This window comes from Scyliorhinus torazame, chromosome 1 (genome assembly GCF_047496885.1).
Source record: "Scyliorhinus torazame isolate Kashiwa2021f chromosome 1, sScyTor2.1, whole genome shotgun sequence".
NCBI lineage: Eukaryota > Metazoa > Chordata > Chondrichthyes > Carcharhiniformes > Scyliorhinidae > Scyliorhinus > Scyliorhinus torazame.
In genome coordinates this window covers 83,336,806-83,355,583 of record NC_092707.1, presented here as the reverse complement: position 1 = coordinate 83,355,583, position 18,778 = coordinate 83,336,806, and the positions used below count along the sequence as shown (strand labels likewise).

Genomic DNA, 18,778 nt, shown 5'->3' with positions numbered 1-18,778 from the left:
GCCTCGACTTCCTCCACGCTTTGTTACTTACCCTCATAAAACGTTCCCAATCCTCTGTCTTACCAATAATTTAACCACATTATATGTTTTTGCTTTCAGTTCAGCGCTATCCTTCACTCCCTTGCTGAACTATGGTTGATTTATCCCCTTCCTAGAATCGTTCTTCCCCACTGGGATATATTTTTGTTTTGAGTCACAAACTATTTTCAGAAACATCTGCCATTGGTGATCAACTGTCTTTACAGCCAACTTTGCCTTAATTTCTTTATATTTGCCCGTATTGAAGTGAAGCACAGTTGTTTCTGACCCAAGTTTCTCACGCTCAAATTGAATAATAAATTCTACTATGTTGTGGTCACTGCTTCCCAGGGGATATTTTACTCTGAGATTGTTTATTAAATCTGCCTCAGTACACATTACCAAATCTAAAATAGCCTAATCCCTGGTTGGATCCACAATATTTGTGAAAGGAAACTGTCCCAAATACACTTGATGAATTCGCCCTTGTGGCTACCTCTGTCAATTTGATTTTCCCCAATCTACATGAAGATTAAAGTCTCCCATGATTAAGGTATTGCCTTTTTTACATGCCTTTATTATCTCCTGATTTATTCTCCGTCCTACAGTACAGCCACTATTTGGAGGCTTGTAGACTATTCCCACCAGGGTCTTCTTCCGCTTGTTATTTTTCACCACCTCCCTTATGGGTCCTATATCTCCCGATCAATGATCATTTCTTCCTAATGTACTTATTCCATCTCATACTAACAAAGCTACCTCTTTCCTTCCTGCCTGTCCTTACAAAAAGTCACATACCCCTGAATATTTACTTCCCAGTTTTGATCTCCATGTAATGGCTATAAGATCATAGCCATTAATCTCAATTTGTGCTGGTAATTCATTTATTTTGTGCCAAAACGACATGCATTTAAGTAAAGAACCATAAATTTCACCTTGTTACCTTTTTTTCCCTTATGACCCTATTTGTTGCTTTTTTAAAAAACTTTTGTACATTCTATCCCTTCCTTTCACACTCTGGGTATCATTACCTAAATGGCTGCCTTGTAATACTGTCATAGCCCTCTACAGACATTCCCCCCCTTTTTGTGATTTGCAAGAACACTGATGCCAGCATGGTTCAAATGCAGACCGTCCCAACGGTACAGCCCCCTCTTTCCTCAGTACGGATGTCAGTGCCACGTGAACCGAAACCCACTTCTCCCACGCCAGTCTTTGAGCCACATACTCATCTCTCTAATTTTATGTACCTAATGCCAATTTGCATGTGGCTCAGGTATATCCAGAGTGTATAACCTTGGAGATTTTGTTTTAATTTGGTGCCTAGTTCCTCAAACTCCATGCAGAACCTCTTCCCTCGTTCTTCCAATGTTGTTGATACCGACGTGGACCACAACAACGGGATCCTCCTCTTCCCACTGTAAGTTCCCGAAGCAGGTGCCCCGAACCCTGACTTTGGACAGACAACACACCCATTGGGACGCTCGATCCTGCCTACAGAGAACAATAGTGACTATTGCCCTAACTATACTATCCCCGATTAAGACTACATTTCTCCTTTCTCCTCCCACTTAAATGGTTCCCTGTACCACGGCGCTATTATCAGTTTGCCCATCCTCCCTACAATCCTCACTCTTGTCCACACAAGGAGCAAGAATCTGAAACCAGTTGGACAAGGGCAGGGGCTGCGGCTCCCACAGTGTTACTTGCACAGAGGCCACAGAGCAGCGGAGGCCAGAGAGAGAGCGAACCTGGTGGGGACACTTTATAAAGAGCAGTGCAGTGAGGGCAAGAGGCACTGGGCACAGGAAGCTGGAGAGCGCACCTGGTGGGGAGCAGCTGATTGGAGCAGTGGGAAGAACAACATATCCTTTTGAAATATCCAGGACCCTAAACAACTCACCAGATGTGGTCAACCAAGGCTTTGTATAGCTGCAGCAAAACTTCCCTTCTTTACATTCTGTTCCTCCATTTATAAAGACTAACATTCCATTAATCTTTTGGCTTATTCTAGTACCTGACTGTTACATTTTAGTGATATGTGTACATAAACCTCTAAGTCCCATAAGATTTCCACTGTGACTTGATTTTAACCATTTAATGCTTGGATCAAACCTTTTTTGTCCAATATGGATGATCTCACACCTACTTACATTAAAATCTATTTGCCTCAGTTTCATCCACTATCATGTATCTTTGTGATTCTATGCTCCAACCTACACTGTTTACTGTACTGATAATCTTTTTTTGATAAATATTTTTATTGAACATTTTAAAATTTATATACAAATGCAAAAACATAACACAAAAACAAGAACAGCCCCCAAACCCCCTACCCTCCCAACAGCTGACAGTGACTAGCTCTTTAAAATACAAAACAACCGGTTGCCATCTTATATAAAACCTCCCAAACAACCCTCTCAGCGTGTATTTAACTTTCTCCAAATACAAAAATTCCAGGAGGTGCCCCAGCCACACTGAGGCATTGGGTGGAGAAGCTGATCTCCACTCCAGCAGAACCTGCCTACGATCAATCAGCGAGGCGAAGGCGAAAACATCTGCCCCTGCACCCGCCTGCAACTCTGGCAGCTGTGACCAAATATGGCCTCTAGGGCACCCAGCTCCAGCTCCCTGCCTATGTTCGCCGACATGGTGCTGAAGAACGAGACCCAAAAGTTCACTAGCTTAGGACATGCCCAGAACATATGAATGCGATTTGCTGGGCCCTCCCACACCACTTGCAATTATCTTCTACCCCCTCAAACACCCGACTCATCGTTGCCCTCGTTAAGTGTGCCAGATGCATGAGCCAGGGCCTCGCACATGACGAGGTGGAATTCACCCTTCATAAGGGCTCACACGACACCCCCTCCTCCACTTCACCCCCATTTCATCTTAATCCCCTCCAGCAAAGCCCTGTCCTTAACCAGAAGCCTCTCATAGGTACCTTACTCCAACTTGGACAGAGACAGAATCCTTTTCACTAACGGCGCAGGCAACATAACCAGAAAACTCAAATAAATCTTCCTCGCAAAATTCTGGACTTGCAAGGACTTGAATGCCTCCGACTGCGCGAGTCCGTACTTCTCCACTAACTCCCCCAAACTGACCCTCCAGGAACAAATCCCTCATTACTGTACTGATAAACTTTTCCACCTGCAACTTTGAATGTAAGACTTTCTATTGTAACACAAAAGCAAACTATTGTTTCCGCCCACAAGTCCCAAAATAAGTGCTTGTTCGGTGAATTGGACATTCTGAGTTCTCCCTCAGTGTACCCGAACAGGCGCCGGAGTGTGGTGACTAGGGGATTTTCATAATAACTTCATTGCAGTGTTAATGTAAGCCTACTTGTGACACTAATAAAGATTATTATTACTTTGGATGCTGGAAATCTGAAATAATCTCAGAAAATTGAATTCAAGTAATACTCAGCAGGTCAGGGACATCTATGGAGAATTGTGGACTAATATTGGAGGGAGAGCAGTGTCTGATGAGCAAGAACCACAAATGATATCAGCAAACAATGGGCTGAAGAAGGGTACTTTGAGAAGGAGGTACATTTGTATGCGTTCAGGGCTGCTGGAAAAGGTTTTCTGAGAGATGAATTTCTGTGGCCAAATGGTTCTACTATAAAAAGATGAGGAAAGGTCACAGAATGGGGCTAATATGTTCAGTTAAATGGCCTCAATCAATTAATCTTGTGGAGTGGTACTGGCTAAAGTCCAGGGTAAATAGAAGTTTTAATTCCGAACACTCAAAATAAACAACTAGTCCCCTAAGTTTTAACATTTTCCCTTTTCGACTTAGTGGAGCTTAAAAATATTGTACAAGGTGCAGCCTTCAAGCGTGTCCCCCAATCTCCTATGATGCTTAACATATTCAATAATAATAATCGCTTAACTAATGCATTTTCCAAATTTGTAAAATAAAAATATTGATAGCATCTGGAGCTGAAAATATTTTATGAGCACTACTACCTAGAGGCTCCTTCACTATGAGGTCATTAATTAATCCTGTCTCCAAACACGTTGCCAGGTCTAGAATAGCCTGCTCTCTAATTGGCTCTAGAACATAGTGCTATCAGAAAACATGCAATTAACTCATTTTCCAACTTTTGCCAATCTGATTCATCCAATCTATATGTAGATTAATATGGGGGCGGCGCAGTAGCACAGTGGTTAGCACTGCTGCCCCACAGCTCCAGGGTCCCGGGTTCAATTCCAGCCTCAGGTGACTGTGTGGAGTTTGCACTTTCTCCCCGTCCCTGTGTGGGTTTCCTCCGGGTGCTCCGGTTTCCTCCCACAGTCCAAAGATGAGCAGGTTAGGTGGATTGGCATGCTAAATTGTCTCTTAGTGTCCAAAAGGTTAGGTTGGGTTATGGGGATAGGGTAGAGGCATGGTCTTAAATAGGGTTTTATCCAGTCTTAAATAGGGTGCTCTTTCCAAGGGCCGGTGCAGACTCGAAGGGCCGAAAGGCCTCCTGCACTGTAAATTCTATGATTCTATCACCCATGATTAATGCCATACGTTTCTTACAAGCACCCATTGTCCCTTCCTGTTTTATATAACTCCCAAGTTTTTTGAATGTTGATGGCTTTATTGTTTATAATGTGTAAAATCATTCCTGATTATTCAAGTCAATAAGTCCGAAGACCTGATGGCTGAATCCGAGGGTCTCAGAATAAAGAGCTGCTCCGAGACAGTTGACACATTTGTTATAATTTCCCAAAACTCCCTAGGTTCTGGAAATCCCATCAAGTTGTGAAATAGCGACTGTAACTCCTCTATGTAAGGCAGAATGGAGACAGAAATCGGGAAACAAGGGGCCAGTTAGCCTATCATCAGCCAACGGAAAAATGCAAGAATCTACAACAGGATACTTAGAAAATCTTAATGCAATTAGGCAGATCAATACTGTTTTGACTTCTCTATTCTTGACCTCCAACAGTGTTAAAATAAGCTCAATGGAGAAACATCTTTTTATTAGGTACTTTATGGCCTTCTGGGCCCAAAACTGAATTCACCTAATTTCAAATCATAACCATTTTTTCAGCTTAGCAACTGTTGTTAATGATAATGGCAGCTGCATAAACACCTCATTTAGATCTATTTGTTATTTTACTTGTTCCATTACCTTCCCATTCTGTATTGCACATCATCTCTTTTGATATTTCGCCTCTCCTGGCTTCCATCTTATGTGAGACCTTTCCTTTGTGTTTCCTCTCCTGCCTCTGTACTTGCTTAAAATCTGTTAATTTCACACTTCTGAATTGGGATTAAGCTGGATCCTCCCCATTCAGCTGTCAAGACATGATGGGCCAATGACCTCCTACTGTGCCATACATTTTCTATGTTTTTAAAATATTGTCACAAGATTTGGGTGTCACTGACTAGGTCAGCATTTATCATAGAATCATAGTAAATATCATAGAATTTACAGTGCAGAAGGAGGCCATTCAGCCCATCGGGTCTGCACCGGCACTTGGAAAGAGCGCCCTACCCAAGGTCAACACCTTCACCATATCCCCATAACCCCACCCAACACTAAGGGCAATTTTGGACACTAAGGGCAATTTATCATGGCCAATCCACCTAACCTGCACATCTTTGGACTTTGGGGGGAAACCGGAGCACCCGGAGGAAACCCACGCACACACAGGGAGGATGTGCAGACTCCGCAGACAGTGACGCAAGCCGGAATCGAACCTGGGACCCAGGAGCTGTGAAGCAATTGTGCTATCCACAATGCTACCGTGCTGCCCGATTTGTTGTTCATTCCTACCTGCCCTTTGAGAAGTGGTGGTGAATCACCTTCTTGAATCGTTGCAGTCATATGGTGTAGGTACTTCCACAGTGCTGATAGGAAGAGTTCCAGGAGTTTTACCGAGCGACAATGAGGGAACGGCAATTATAGTTTGAAGTCAGGATGGTGTCAGGCTTGGAGAAGATTTTGCAAGTGGTGTTCCCAAGCATCTGCTTCTCTTGTCCTTCTAGGTGGCAGAGCTTGAATGTTTGGGAGGTGCTGACAAAGGAACCTTGGTGAGTTGTTGCAGTGCATCTTGTAGATGATACACTGCTGCCACTGCACATTGTGAATGTGGTGATTATATATAGAATAGTTTTATATATATATATATATATATATATTTAAACATCATTGTGAACTATTTAAGGTGGTGGGTGTGGTGCCAATCAAGAGGGCTGCTTTGTCCTGGAGAATTGTAGGAACTGCACTAATCCAGGCAAGTGAAAAGCATTCCACCACACTTAAATATTAAGCTCCACTGTTGTGCTGCTGATCCAGTATTCCATCACACGCCTGACTTGTGCCTAGTGGATGGGGTCAAGAGGTGAGTAACTCATTGCAGAATTCCCATCCTCTGACCACAGTATTTAAATAATGAGTCCAGTTCAGTTTCTGGTCAATGGTAACCCCATTGATTTTGCGCCGGGGGGCGGGGGCGGGGGCGATTCAGAGATGGTAATGCCATTGAATGAGAAGGGTAGTTGGTTAGATTCTCTCTCGAGGTTGGAGATGGCCTTTGTCTTGTGCGACACAAATGTTATTATAAAGGAAGTGGGAGCATAGATCTGAAATATTAACTCTCTTCAAAGAAACTATCAGATCTGTATTTTCAGCGTTTTCTATTTTCCTTTCAAAGTGGTGGAGTTGCATTTATTTCTCCTCGTACAATATATTAAACTACAACTTAAACCAGGAATGCATGAGCGCTAATAAATCTTGCAGAAATTAAATTCAGACGTGCCCACTACCTCTTGCTTTGTGAGAACTGAAATTGCCAATATCCCAGGCGGCCTCTTTGAGACGGGACAGCTCCTCCACGCTGTCAGAGTCTGAATCAGATGTCACACACGACGAAGCGGCCGCCATCTTCCACTCCCCCGTGCGCCTTGATCGCCCCTGCGTGGTCACAGTTTGCCGCGGTGCCCTGAGGGAAGTGTAGTCAAGAAGGCGGCGACAGGAGCCAGACAGCAAGGACTTGACGTCACCGAAGAACTACATCACCCGTGAGCCCTTTGGGTAAACGTCAGCGTCGAAAATCCAAATCCATGACGCAACGCGACATCCTTCCCAGCCGACGGGATCCGGCCTTGGCAACAGCATCCAGGGAAACATCTTGACACCTGCTGCAGCATCAGGACAGGAGGGGACATGTCCTGGTGCAAAATGCCTTGGTATAAACTGAAGGTGAGGCTTTGGCTCGATTATATATAGAATAGTTTATATATATATATATATATATATATATTTAAACATCATTCAAAATATATTAAATCTTAAACCATTAATGTAATACATTTTAAAATGGGCATGTCTCAGGAACTAGGAGCTATTAAGCGTGTTGTGGAGCCTTCAATTTAACTTATAATCAAAAACAAAAATTGAATATGCTGGAAAGTCCAAAGATGGGCAGGTTAGATGGTTTCCCCGGAGTGTGCGTGTGAGATGGAGTAATGGGGATAGGGCAGGGGAGTGGATCTGGGTAGGGTGCTGTTTCAGAGGGTTGGTGCAGACTTGATGGACAGAATGGCCTCCTTTCATGCTGCAGGAATTCTACGATTCTATGAAATACTCAGCAGATCAGGCAACATCTGTGGAGGGAAAAAGCAGTCAACTTTTGAGCCCCAAGACCTTTTCATAGAATCCCTACAGTGCAGAAGGAGGTCATTCGTCCCATCGAGTCTGCACTGACTCTCTGAAAGAGCACCCTACCTATTGCCAACTCCCACCATATCCCCACCTAACCTTTTGGACACTATGGGGAAATTTAGCATGGGCAATCCACCTAACTTGCACACTTTTGTGACTGTAGAAGGAAACCGGAGCACCCGGAGGGAAACTACGCAGACACGGGGTCACCGAAAGCCGGAATTGAACCGGGATCCCTGGTGCTGTGAATCAGCAATGGTAATCACTGTGTCACAGTGCTGCCCTTGTGCCAGAAGGAGTGAAAGAGGTCCATCAGGATTTAAGCAGGGAAAATGGGGAGAGTAAAAGGGGAGTTGAGTTCCCTGTTAAGGAGGACACCAGGAGAGATTAAAAGACAAAGGTAATGGAACATGTAAAAAAACAAAGCTGCAAATATAAATAGTAGAATGAACATCAAAAGCTGCTATCCAAAACATTGGGGCAGATATGATCTGAAATTCTTGAATTGAATATCGTCTCTGGAAAGCTATAAAGATACCAGATTGTGATGACTGGATGATTTTTGGAATATTGGATTCCCAAGTATTGGATAAGTTAAGGATTAAAAGCCTGGTGTTATAGTGTGTTTGACTACAGTGGTCTTTTTTTTAAATCCTGTTTGCAGGGCCTGGGAGCTTTTAGGAGACAGAAAGGGAAATTGACCAGAGGAATGTGTTTTTCAGTCTGGGCTAATGAATTGTGGTTTGTCTGGGGAAGGTCCCTGGGAGTTAATGTGCTTTTAGCCTGGAAAGCTAATTTGTTTTCCCAGCTTGGGGAGATGATGTCATTGCTGGCTGAAGCTAAGGGTTTCAGAAAGACATTTTGAAAAAGCTTTGGAGAACAGCTGAAGTCTGATCTGGCAACCATTGTTTTTACCACAAGTAAAGACAGTTTTATCTCCCAGTGGGATAGTTCTAATTGTGTACAAGAGCAGTATTGCATGAGATCAGGGATGCAGGTGAATCAGCTTTTTGAAGATATTCAGCCAGAGTCTGAAGGGGTTCTGACAGAAGCCAAATCAAGTATTACTCTATGCCATGCTGATTCTAAGTTGGATTGGGAGCTGAATGTTTATTTTCTTCTTGTTAGCTGTTCTTTTTGGTTGTGAAGGTAAAGAGTGGGCGACACGGTAACAGAGTGGTTCGCACTGTTGCTTCACAGCGCCAGGGACCCATGTCGATTCCCGGCTTGAGTAACTGTCTATGCAGAGTCTGCACGTTCTCCCCGTGTCTACGTGGGCTTCCTCCGAGCACTCCAGTGTCCTCCCACAAGTCCCGAAAGAAGTGCTTGTTAGGTGATTTGGACATTCTGAAGTCTCCCTCAGTGCACCCGAATCAGGTGGGGGGAGGAGAGGGGGGATCGGCATAGAGGAAAATACGTGTACATTGTAACCGGTGCATTTATCCTTACCAAATGTATAGTGATTAAATGTAAAAACTTCAATAAAAACATTTTTTTTTAAAAGAAAAAGAACAATCTTTTATGCAGCGAATAGTTTAGGTTTGGCATGCATTGCCTGATGGTTATCTGAATAGGAAGAACCTATAGGGTTACAGGGAGAAGGCAGGGGAGTAGTACTAGGTGAGTAGATATTTCCGAGGATTGTCACAGAAACAGTGGCCTCTTTCTGTGCTTAACTTAATAATAATCTTTATTGTCACAAGTAGGCTTACATTAACACTGCAATGAAGTTACTGTGAAAAGCTCCTAGTCACCCCCCCCCCCCCCCCCGTTCGGGTACACAGAGGGAGAATTTAGACCGTCCAATCCACCCAACAGCATGTTTTTCGGGACTGGTGGGAGGAAACTGAAGCACCTGGAGGACAGGGAGAACACGCAGACTCTGCACAAACAGTGACCCAAGCAGGGAATCGATCCTGGTGCTGTGAAACAACTGTGCCACCATGCTGCCCAACTTCCTTGAAAGGATATAACGGCCTTGGAGGAGCAGTGTCAAATCACCAGAATTATTTTGCAGTTCAAAGGGTCACCTTATTGACCACAGAACACCTCGTGTAGAAAGAGGCTATTCGGTCCATCGAGTTTGCACGGACCCTCTGAAAGAGCACCACACCTTAAACGCGTGGATTATGTTTCATGCATGAAAGTAGACTCGAGTCAACGTGTGTTTCATTCGGCGTTATTTTTTGTTAAGAATGTGAAACCGTCTACAATGTTCTCTTTTGCACAAGAAGGAATGACAATTTAAAAGAAAGCTTGTGATGGAGGTTGCCCAGTGGTAGGTGACAGTAGGGGTGGTCTGACGATGCTATTTGTGAGGAAGTCAATTTAATTACAAGTGTCACGTGAAGTGGATAGTGTCTGCAGTGTAACTATTGAAGAGCGGCGTGTGTGTGAATTGCTACAAGGACCTCACCGCCATACATTTAAACACGGTGCCTGATGATCGTCACCGCAAAACAATTTTCAAACAAACTCGTCTGTGCTGTTATATCCGCAGTTGTTTTGTAAAAAATTAAGAAAACGCGACGGCCCGCTTGTTTGGCACCGAGGTCTGAGGTTGTTTTTGTAGGTTTTGGGGGTGGGGGTGGGGGTGGGGGGGCTCGCTTTCACCCCGAAGACTAAATTTGGAAAGCTGACGCGCTGGATTGTGATCTTGCGGAGGATCTGCCATCGCCCCGCTTCCCAATTGGAGCAGCCGGGGCGGCAGGTGGTGGTGTTGGGGCGGCAGCAGAGAGGAGCCGGAGCCGGGCGGGGGCGGGTGGTGTTGTTGAGAGGAGCCGCGGGGGGGCTGTTTTCCAGAAGGACATCAACCAGGCGGGCGGGGGTGATTCATCGGCATCTGGTGACGGCAAAGGCGTGGTGACTCCAGAAATCGCTGTCCGCCCGCGTTTGTGTTGAGTTTAATCTCCCCCTCCGATAAGCAATAACCTTCTTTCTTGTTTTCTTCAACAACAAAATATATATATGCAAGAATCGAAACGTGAACAGAACCTTTTTATGTTCAATGGGCTGTAGTAATTCACCAGAAAAGGGATCTGAAAGCTGCCGCGATGTTCAGGACTGCTTCTCCCGGCAGAACAGCGAGGTTCTGCGTCTGAGCTCAGCCCCGAGCAGCGGCGGCCGGGAGCAGAGCTCCGAGTCCCGGGAGGACACAGCCGGGGAGCAGCATAATCTCAAGACTTTATCTTTTCAGTCCGAGATGGAGTTACCATGACAACTACTGATGTATTCCCGGAGTTTCCTCCGCCAATACCCGATAAAGCGGCGGCAGCGGGGGGGACGCCGAAGAAGAGGCGGATGCTGCACACACTGGCCGCGGTCACCGTGCTGCTGGCCACCGGCACCACCATCACCAGCCTCAACAAATGCATCTTCGCCGTCTACAATTTCCGCTACCCGCTCCTGCTATCGGCGCTCCACATGCTGACGGCCATCGTGGTCGACTATGCTCTGATCCGGCTGGGCTTCGTCAACCTGAAGCTGAAGGAAGTCACCGGGCTCCCCACCGCTGCCAAGCTCAAGGTGTTCCTGCTGAGCCTGACCTTCTGCGCCACCATCGGCTTTGGCAACATGGGGCTCAACTGCGTGCAGCTCTCCTTCGCGCAAGTGATCTCCACCACCACCCCCCTCTTCACCATCGCCATATCGAAGCTTTTTTTGGGCAAGCGCCACCACATCCTCAAGTACACTGCCATGATGCCTATCTGCCTGGGAGCTTCATTCAGTCTCATGGGCGAGGTGCAGTTTGATCACAAAGGATGCCTCTACATTTTCGCTGCCACCATGTTGAGAGGAGTGAAGTCCATCCAACAAAGTGAGTTGGTTTGTTCTGTGATTTTACTGACTGTACCATGGACAGGTGAAAAGGGATGGCTAGGTGGGCGGGTTACCATTAAGACAGGCAAGAAGAGTCTTTTGTAATGGAACAAGATTGTTGCCTCAAGCCTGTCTTATGAAAAATGATGTTAAGATGTCTCTTGAGGGAAAGTGAGAGATTATGCTCCTGTCCCATCGCCCAGAAGTAACAATTTTCTTAATCTCCACCAGAAAATTAATATATAGATAAATGGCTCAGTCAGTAATAGTTGTCAGTAATAGATAACTAACACTGTGGTGCTCAGATGACTGCAAGGGCAAATCTAATTGTGACACCATGATTGATGAATAATAGTTACCTGATTCACAGCTGCGAATGATGTAAGGACATAAGTCATGGGTGAAATAAGGGCACTCGGCTGTGAAGCTCCACCCTTAAGCACTCTTACCTTGTTAACCAGGTACCCATTTGTGTTTTGAATGTGCCTCAAGTCTGCATCTCTACATATCGATCTAGAAAATTCTTCCGTGCATTTCATGGCATCATTTTTAAAATATTAGCTTCATTCAAATGAAAATAATTGAGTGTGAACATATGATTATTGGGGTGTGGAGGGGAGGAAGGTGGGTGGGTGAGGAGGAGGGGGAAGCTTGCGGTTGGAATTGATCCTGTTCCATTTGGGCCAAGGTCTGAACTTTGGAATTTCCAAAACAGATTACTAAATTTAAAGCAATTGTAGGAACTGTGACTGTTTCTCCACTCTTGTAGCGTAGCGATGCCAAGCAATATTAACTATAACAAAAGAAGTTTGGAACAGGAAGGGCAGATAAAGGGGAGCCAGTGATTGTGCTGTGTTTGGACTTTCATTACTACACAAAATTTTGGGGGTAATATATTAGCATGGATAGCGGATTGGTTAATGAACAGAAAGTAGGAAAAGACAGATCATTTTTAGCAAGTTGTAACTAGCGGGGCATTGAGACTTAGGCCTCAGTTATTTATAGCCTATATCAATGATTTAAATGAAGGGACCGACTATAATGTATCCAAGTTTGTTGACAATACAAAGTTACCTGTGAGGACGATGCAAAATGCCTGCAAAGAGATATAGATGTTTAAATGAGTGGACAAGAACATGGCAGGTGGAAAATGTGGGGAAGTGTGAAGTTCTCTACTTTGGAAGGAAAAATAGAAAAACCAATATTATTAACTAACTAGTGAGAGACTGGGAAATGTTGATATTCTAAAGGACCTTAGGACAGCACGGTGGCACAGTGGTTAGCACTGCTGCCTCACGGTGCCGAGGTCCCAGGTTCGATCCCGGCCCTGGGTCACTGTCCGTCTGGAGTTTGCACATTCTCTCCGTGTTTGCGTGGGTTTCGCTCCACAACCCAAAGGTGTGCAGGGTAGGTGGATTGGCCGTGATAAAATTGCCCCTTAATTGGAAAAATGAATTGGGTACTCTAAATTTAAAATAAAGATATTCCAAAGGACTTATGTGCCCTCGTACCTTAATCACAGAAAGTTAGCATGCAGTTGCAGCAAGTAATTCAGAAAGCAAATTATACGTTAGTCTTCATTAGAAAAGGATTAAAGCATGAAGGAGTCTGACTGAAACTGCACAGAAAAAGTAAAATACAAGAGGCTATTAATTTGGAATAAAAATAGAAAATGCTGGAAATACTGAGCAGATCAGATAGAATAAAAAATCACTTAACACTTCAGGTCAATAACCTTTCATCAGAACTAGTTGTGCACCAGGGAAGCTTGAGCCTCTGCCACATAGTGCAAGCACTTAACTGAACACAACCCAGAGTAGTTATAGCTGCAATCAGGTTTTGCAAGGATTTGCAGTGGCAAATGGAAAATGTGTTGCCTAGATGGTATAATACTCCAGTTCCTGTAAGGTAAAACATTTTCTAACTACTGTGAACAGTGCCACAAGAAATTCAGTGGTCACTAACAGCAGTTATTGTTTTGAGTACATAGTGAATGGATAATACACAAGACAATACAAATAGATTTCTTTTGGGCAATAAAAATAGAAAGTAACTGATAGGTGAAACATAACATCCTAGCGATTTCCAACGCTGAGTACATGAGATGGAGTCACAATGTTCTATCATTTATGTGCATATGATAGGCTTCCACACCACAACATGTGCTCCTTGGCTACTGCTGCCCATGGAGGCTGAAAAATCACCCATGCTCCACTGGCTGCAACCTGTCTTTTTGAAAGATTATGTCCCCTTTATTGCAACAATAACTTAAAAAAGAAATTCTTGCCTAGTCCAGATCATCTGCCTGGTCTGGAACTCCAAGGTGAGCCCCACAATAGACATTACATCCTCGCAAAATCTGTCTGCAAATGCAGTGTTGGAAATCATCATGCCCTTTGTGCAAGGTAATATGTTGGGCTCAGGCAAAAGTTCCAGATCCACTCCCATCAAAGAAAATGATCGGAAACTCTAGTGACAGAATTTCAGCAGGAGGGTACCAAAGAGGCAGGAACTTTCAGCTCAGAATGTACTCCGACATTCCGTGGCCATCCGCATCAAGAGGGCTTAAATATATTTTAACAGAGCCTCTGCTATTAATAAAACTAGTGTGTTGTGACCAAAACTACACTCACCCCAGGGTGGCACGGTAGCACAGTTGCTAGCACAGTTGCTTCACGCCTCCAGGGTCTCAGGTTCGATTCCCGGCTTAGGTCACTGTCTGTGCGGAGTCTGCACGTTCTCCCCGTGGCTGCGTGGGTTTCCTCCGGGTGCTCCGGTTTCCTCCCACAGTCCAAAGATGTGCAGGGTAAGTGGATTGGCCTTGATAAATTGTCCTTAGTATCCCAAAAAAAAGGTTAGGTGGGGTTTCGGGGATAGGTCTTAATTAGGGGGCTCTTTCCAAGAGCCAGTGCAGACTCGATGGGCCGAATGGCTTCCTTCTGCATTGTAAATTCTATGGGGGGAAAAAAAGTATAGACTGCCACGTCATTAAATGTTAGACAATAAATTCTTGACACATCAATTGCCGATTCTTCAGTTCCCCCTCCATTAGGTGTATGTCATATTTTAAAATTTGAGTTGAACACCAGTATCATTGCTTACAGAACAAAGTCAACAAAAGTTGCACCTTTTTCTTATAACTATCTTGGTTTGCCTTTCATTCTGTTTCCCAAATTTCTGTTTGTCCTTTACTCTTACATCACTTTACCTCATTGGCTCAATTTTCCTAACAGTTTCTGATATTCTTACTCATTCTTTCTCACTCCCTTCTAACTTAGTCCCTATGACCTTACTGTTATTGGGTCGAAGTTGCTTGATAAAACTTGACTACTGCTCTGAGAAGTTATTTTACAAAAAATCTGCAAATGTTACTTGATCTAATTCCATGATATTATAGATCGTAGTTACACTTGGGGGTGTTCCATTGAGGAAGCATCAATGTCCTGAAGGTTGCCATTGACCAAAAACCTAATTTGAACTAGCCAAATAAATACTGGGAATTTTACAATGAGTAACTCTCCTCCTGACTCCCTGGGTACAAGTCAGGGGTGTGATGGAATGCTTTTGACTTGCCTGGATGAATGTAGATCCAACGATCCTGAAGAAACATTTTTAAAAATAAATTTAGTGTGCCCAATTATTTTTTCCAATTCAGGGACAATTTTAGCTTGGCCAATCCACCTACCCTGCACACCTTTTGGGGTTGTGGGGTGAGATCCATGCAGACATGGGGAGAATGTGCAAACTCCACACGGACAGTGACCCAGGATCAAACTTGGGTCCTTGGCACTGTGAGGTAGCAGTGCTAACCAAATACGGAAGACACTTAACATCATCCAGGACCAGGAAACCAGCTTGATCGGTACCCCATCCACCATCTTAAGCATTCATTCTTTCCACCAACAACAAACAGTGGCAGCAGTGTGTTCCATCTACAAGATGTACTGCAGCAACTTGCCAAGGCTCCTTTGGCAGCATCTTCCAAATCTGTGATCTCTAGAACAAAGACGGCAGAAGTATGGAAACATCGGCATCTGATAAGTTCCCCTCCAAGCCACATAGCATACTGATTTGGAACCATATCGCTGTTCCTTCACTGTCACTGGGTCAAAGTCCCAGAACTCCCTTCTTAATAGTGTCCTTGGTGTACCTACAACAAGCTACAGTAGTTCAAGATGATGGCCCACTACCACCTTCCCATGGGCAATAGCAAAAATGCTGGGCTTACAGTGATGCTCATATTCCATGAATGAAATTTAAAACTTCTTTCTTTCTCGAACCTGAATGTCACTTTACCTCAGGACATTGATGAAAGACTGTCCAAATAGTGAATGTGAAATATACAAAGATCAGAAGTGGATGGGCCACGATAATGTTGCTGTAGGGTGCTACAGAATTATGGCCCTGGGCACTGGCACAGAAGGGCCAGTTCCTCTAGGTCAGTGGTTTTCAATCGATGTGCTACGGCCTGCTGCAGAGGGTTCTGGTCAGCCCAGCCTCTGATGTATATGCCCACACATGGAGCTCAGGAAGCCCATGTTTGGGCAGCTCCAGCTTACCTGACAAACCGCTGCAGTCGGTGTTCTGGGCCATTTCCCTCCACGAGCTCCCGCTGATGAGTTTGGAAGGACACATTTGGAATTTGTGTCTAGTTCCTGCCATTTACCAACACTGGGAACACCTCTCCCTTTTGACCCATGCTGGCCTGAGAAAGACAGCTATTGCAAGTTCCTGGTTCTGATAACCATGCAGTGCTTCTTCTGAAAAGCACAAATGTGACAACTTGGGGCATGAATTTAGTCCCCATTTCTAATTTACAGAAAGTATATTACAAGCGAAGGACTACTTAAAAGCAAAGCCGGAATGTAAAGTAGAAACAAGTTTGGTAAAATACTCCAGTGCAAGATTAAATTCGGAATGGGCCCCATCTTTCCAGGGAAGGGAGCAAAAATATATGATTGGGGAAACCCACAGTGCGGCAAGTGGTACTGAGCTGGAACTCACTATCCACAATGCAGCAAGTGGTACTGAGCTGGAACTCACTGCCCACAATGCAGCAAGTGGTACTGAGCTGGAACTCACTGCCCACAATGCAGCAAGTGGTACTGAGCTGGTACTCACTGCCCACAATGCAGCAAGTGGTACTGAGCTGGAACTCACTGCCCACAATGCAGCAAGTGGCACTGAGCTGGTACTCACTGCCCACAATGCAGCAAGTGGTACTGAGCTGGAACTCACTGCCCACAATGCAGCAAGTGGTACTGAGCTGGAACTCACTATCCACAATGCAGCAAGTGGTACTGAGCTGGAACTCACTGCCCACAATGCAGCAAGTGGTACTGAGCTGGTACTCACTGCCCACAATGCAGCAAGTGGTACTGAGCTGGAACTCACTGCCCACAATGCAGCAAGTGGTACTGAGCTGGTACTCACTGCCCACAATGCAGCAAGTGGTACTGAGCTGGAACTCACTGCCCACAATGCAGCAAGTGGTACTGAGCTGGAACTCACTGACCACAATGCAGCAAGTGGTACTGAGCTGGAACTCACTGCCCACAATGCTGCAAGTGGTACTGAGCTGGTACTCACTACCCACAATACAGCAAGTGGTGCTGAGCTGGAACTCACTACCCACAATGCAGCAAGTGGTACTGAACTGGAATATTCACAATTCAGCAAGTGGTACTGAGCTGGAACTAACTGCCCACAATGCAGCAAGGGGCACTGAACTAGAATTCAATATCCACAATGCAGCAAGTGGTACTGAACTAGAACTCAATATCCACAATGCAGCAAGTGGTACTGAGCTGGAACTCACTGCCCACAATGCAGCAAGTGGTACTGAGCTGGTACTCACTACCCACAATGCAGCAAGTGGTACTGAGCTGGAACTCACTGCCCACAATGCAGCAAGTGGTACTGAGCTGGAACTCACTGACCACAATGCAGCAAGTGGTACTGAGCTGGAACTCACTGCCCACAATGCTGCAAGTGGTACTGAGCTGGAACTCACTACCCACAATGCAGCAAGTGGTGCTGAGCTGGAACTCACTACCCACAATGCAGCAAGTGGTACTGAACTGGAATATTCACAATTCAGCAAGTGGTACTGAGCTGGAACTCACTGCCCACAATGCAGCAAATGGTACTGAGCTGGTACACACTACCCACAATGCAGCAAGTGGTGCTGAGCTGGAGCTCACTGCCCACAATGCAGCAAGTGGTACTGAGCTGGAACTAACTGCCCACAATGCTGCAAGGGGCACTGAATTAGAATTCAATATCCACAATGCAGCAAGTGGTACTGAGCTAGAACTCAATATCCACAATGCAGCAAGTGGTACTGAGCTGGAACTCACTACCCACAATGCAGCAAGTGGTACTGAGCTGGAACTCACTGCCCACAATGCAGCAAGTGGTACTGAGCTGGAACTCTCTATCCACAATGCAGCAAGTGGTACTGAGCTGGAACTCACTGTCCACAATGCAGCAAGTGGTACTGAGCTGGTACTCACTACCCACAATGCAGCAAGTGGTACTGAGCTGGAACTCACTGACCACAATGCAGCAAGTGGTACTGAGCTGGAACTCACTGCCCACAATGCAGCAAGTGGTACTGAGCTGGTATTCACTACCCACAATGCAGCAAGTGGTGCTGAGCTGGAACTCACTACCCACAATGCAGCAAGTGGTACTGAACTGGAATATTCACAATTCAGCAAGTGGTACTGAGCTGGAACTCACTGCCCACAATGCAGCAAGTGGTACTGATCTGGTACTCACTACCCACAATGCAGCAAGTGGTGCTGAGCTGGAACTCATTTCCCACAATGCAGCAAGTGGTACTGAGCTGGAACTCACTACCCACAATGCAGCAAGTGGTACTGAACTGGAATATTCACAATTCAGCAAGTGGTACTGAGCTGGAACTAACTGCCCACAATGCAGCAAGGGGCACTGAACTAGAATTCAATATCCACAATGCAGCAAGTGGTACTGAGCTGGAACTCACTACCTACAATGCAGCAAGTGGTACTGAGCTGGAACTCAATATCCACAATGCAGCAAGTGGTACTGAGCTGGAACTCACTACCCACAATGCAGCAAGTGGTACTGAGCTGGAATATCCACAGTGCTGCAAGTGGTACTCAGCTTGAATTCACTACCCACAATGCAGCAAGTGGCACTGAGCCGGAACTCACTACTCACTACCCACAATGCAGCAAGGGGCACTGAACTAGAACTCAATATCCACAATGCAGCAAA

General features: G+C 45.1%; 2 protein-coding genes across 3 annotated transcripts in view; one reads left to right on the top strand and one right to left on the bottom strand.

Annotated features, from left to right (window-relative positions):
* The window catches only part of c1h12orf43 (chromosome 1 C12orf43 homolog), an 80,465-nt gene extending 73,503 nt beyond the window's left edge, over positions 1-6,962 (bottom strand). For both annotated transcript variants that reach the window (XM_072497263.1, XM_072497271.1), the window contains exon 1: positions 6,796-6,962. In XM_072497263.1, the coding sequence (XP_072353364.1) occupies positions 6,796-6,913 (118 nt within the window). In that variant the 5' untranslated portion in view covers positions 6,914-6,962. The remainder of the gene's footprint in view (positions 1-6,795) is intronic.
* A 3,551-nt stretch (positions 6,963-10,513) lies between these two features.
* LOC140409119 (solute carrier family 35 member E4-like) overlaps positions 10,514-18,778 on the top strand; it is a 32,683-nt gene continuing 24,418 nt past the window's right edge. The window contains exon 1 of the mRNA XM_072497248.1: positions 10,514-11,510. Within this exon, the coding sequence (XP_072353349.1) occupies positions 10,907-11,510 (604 nt within the window). The 5' untranslated portion in view covers positions 10,514-10,906. The remainder of the gene's footprint in view (positions 11,511-18,778) is intronic.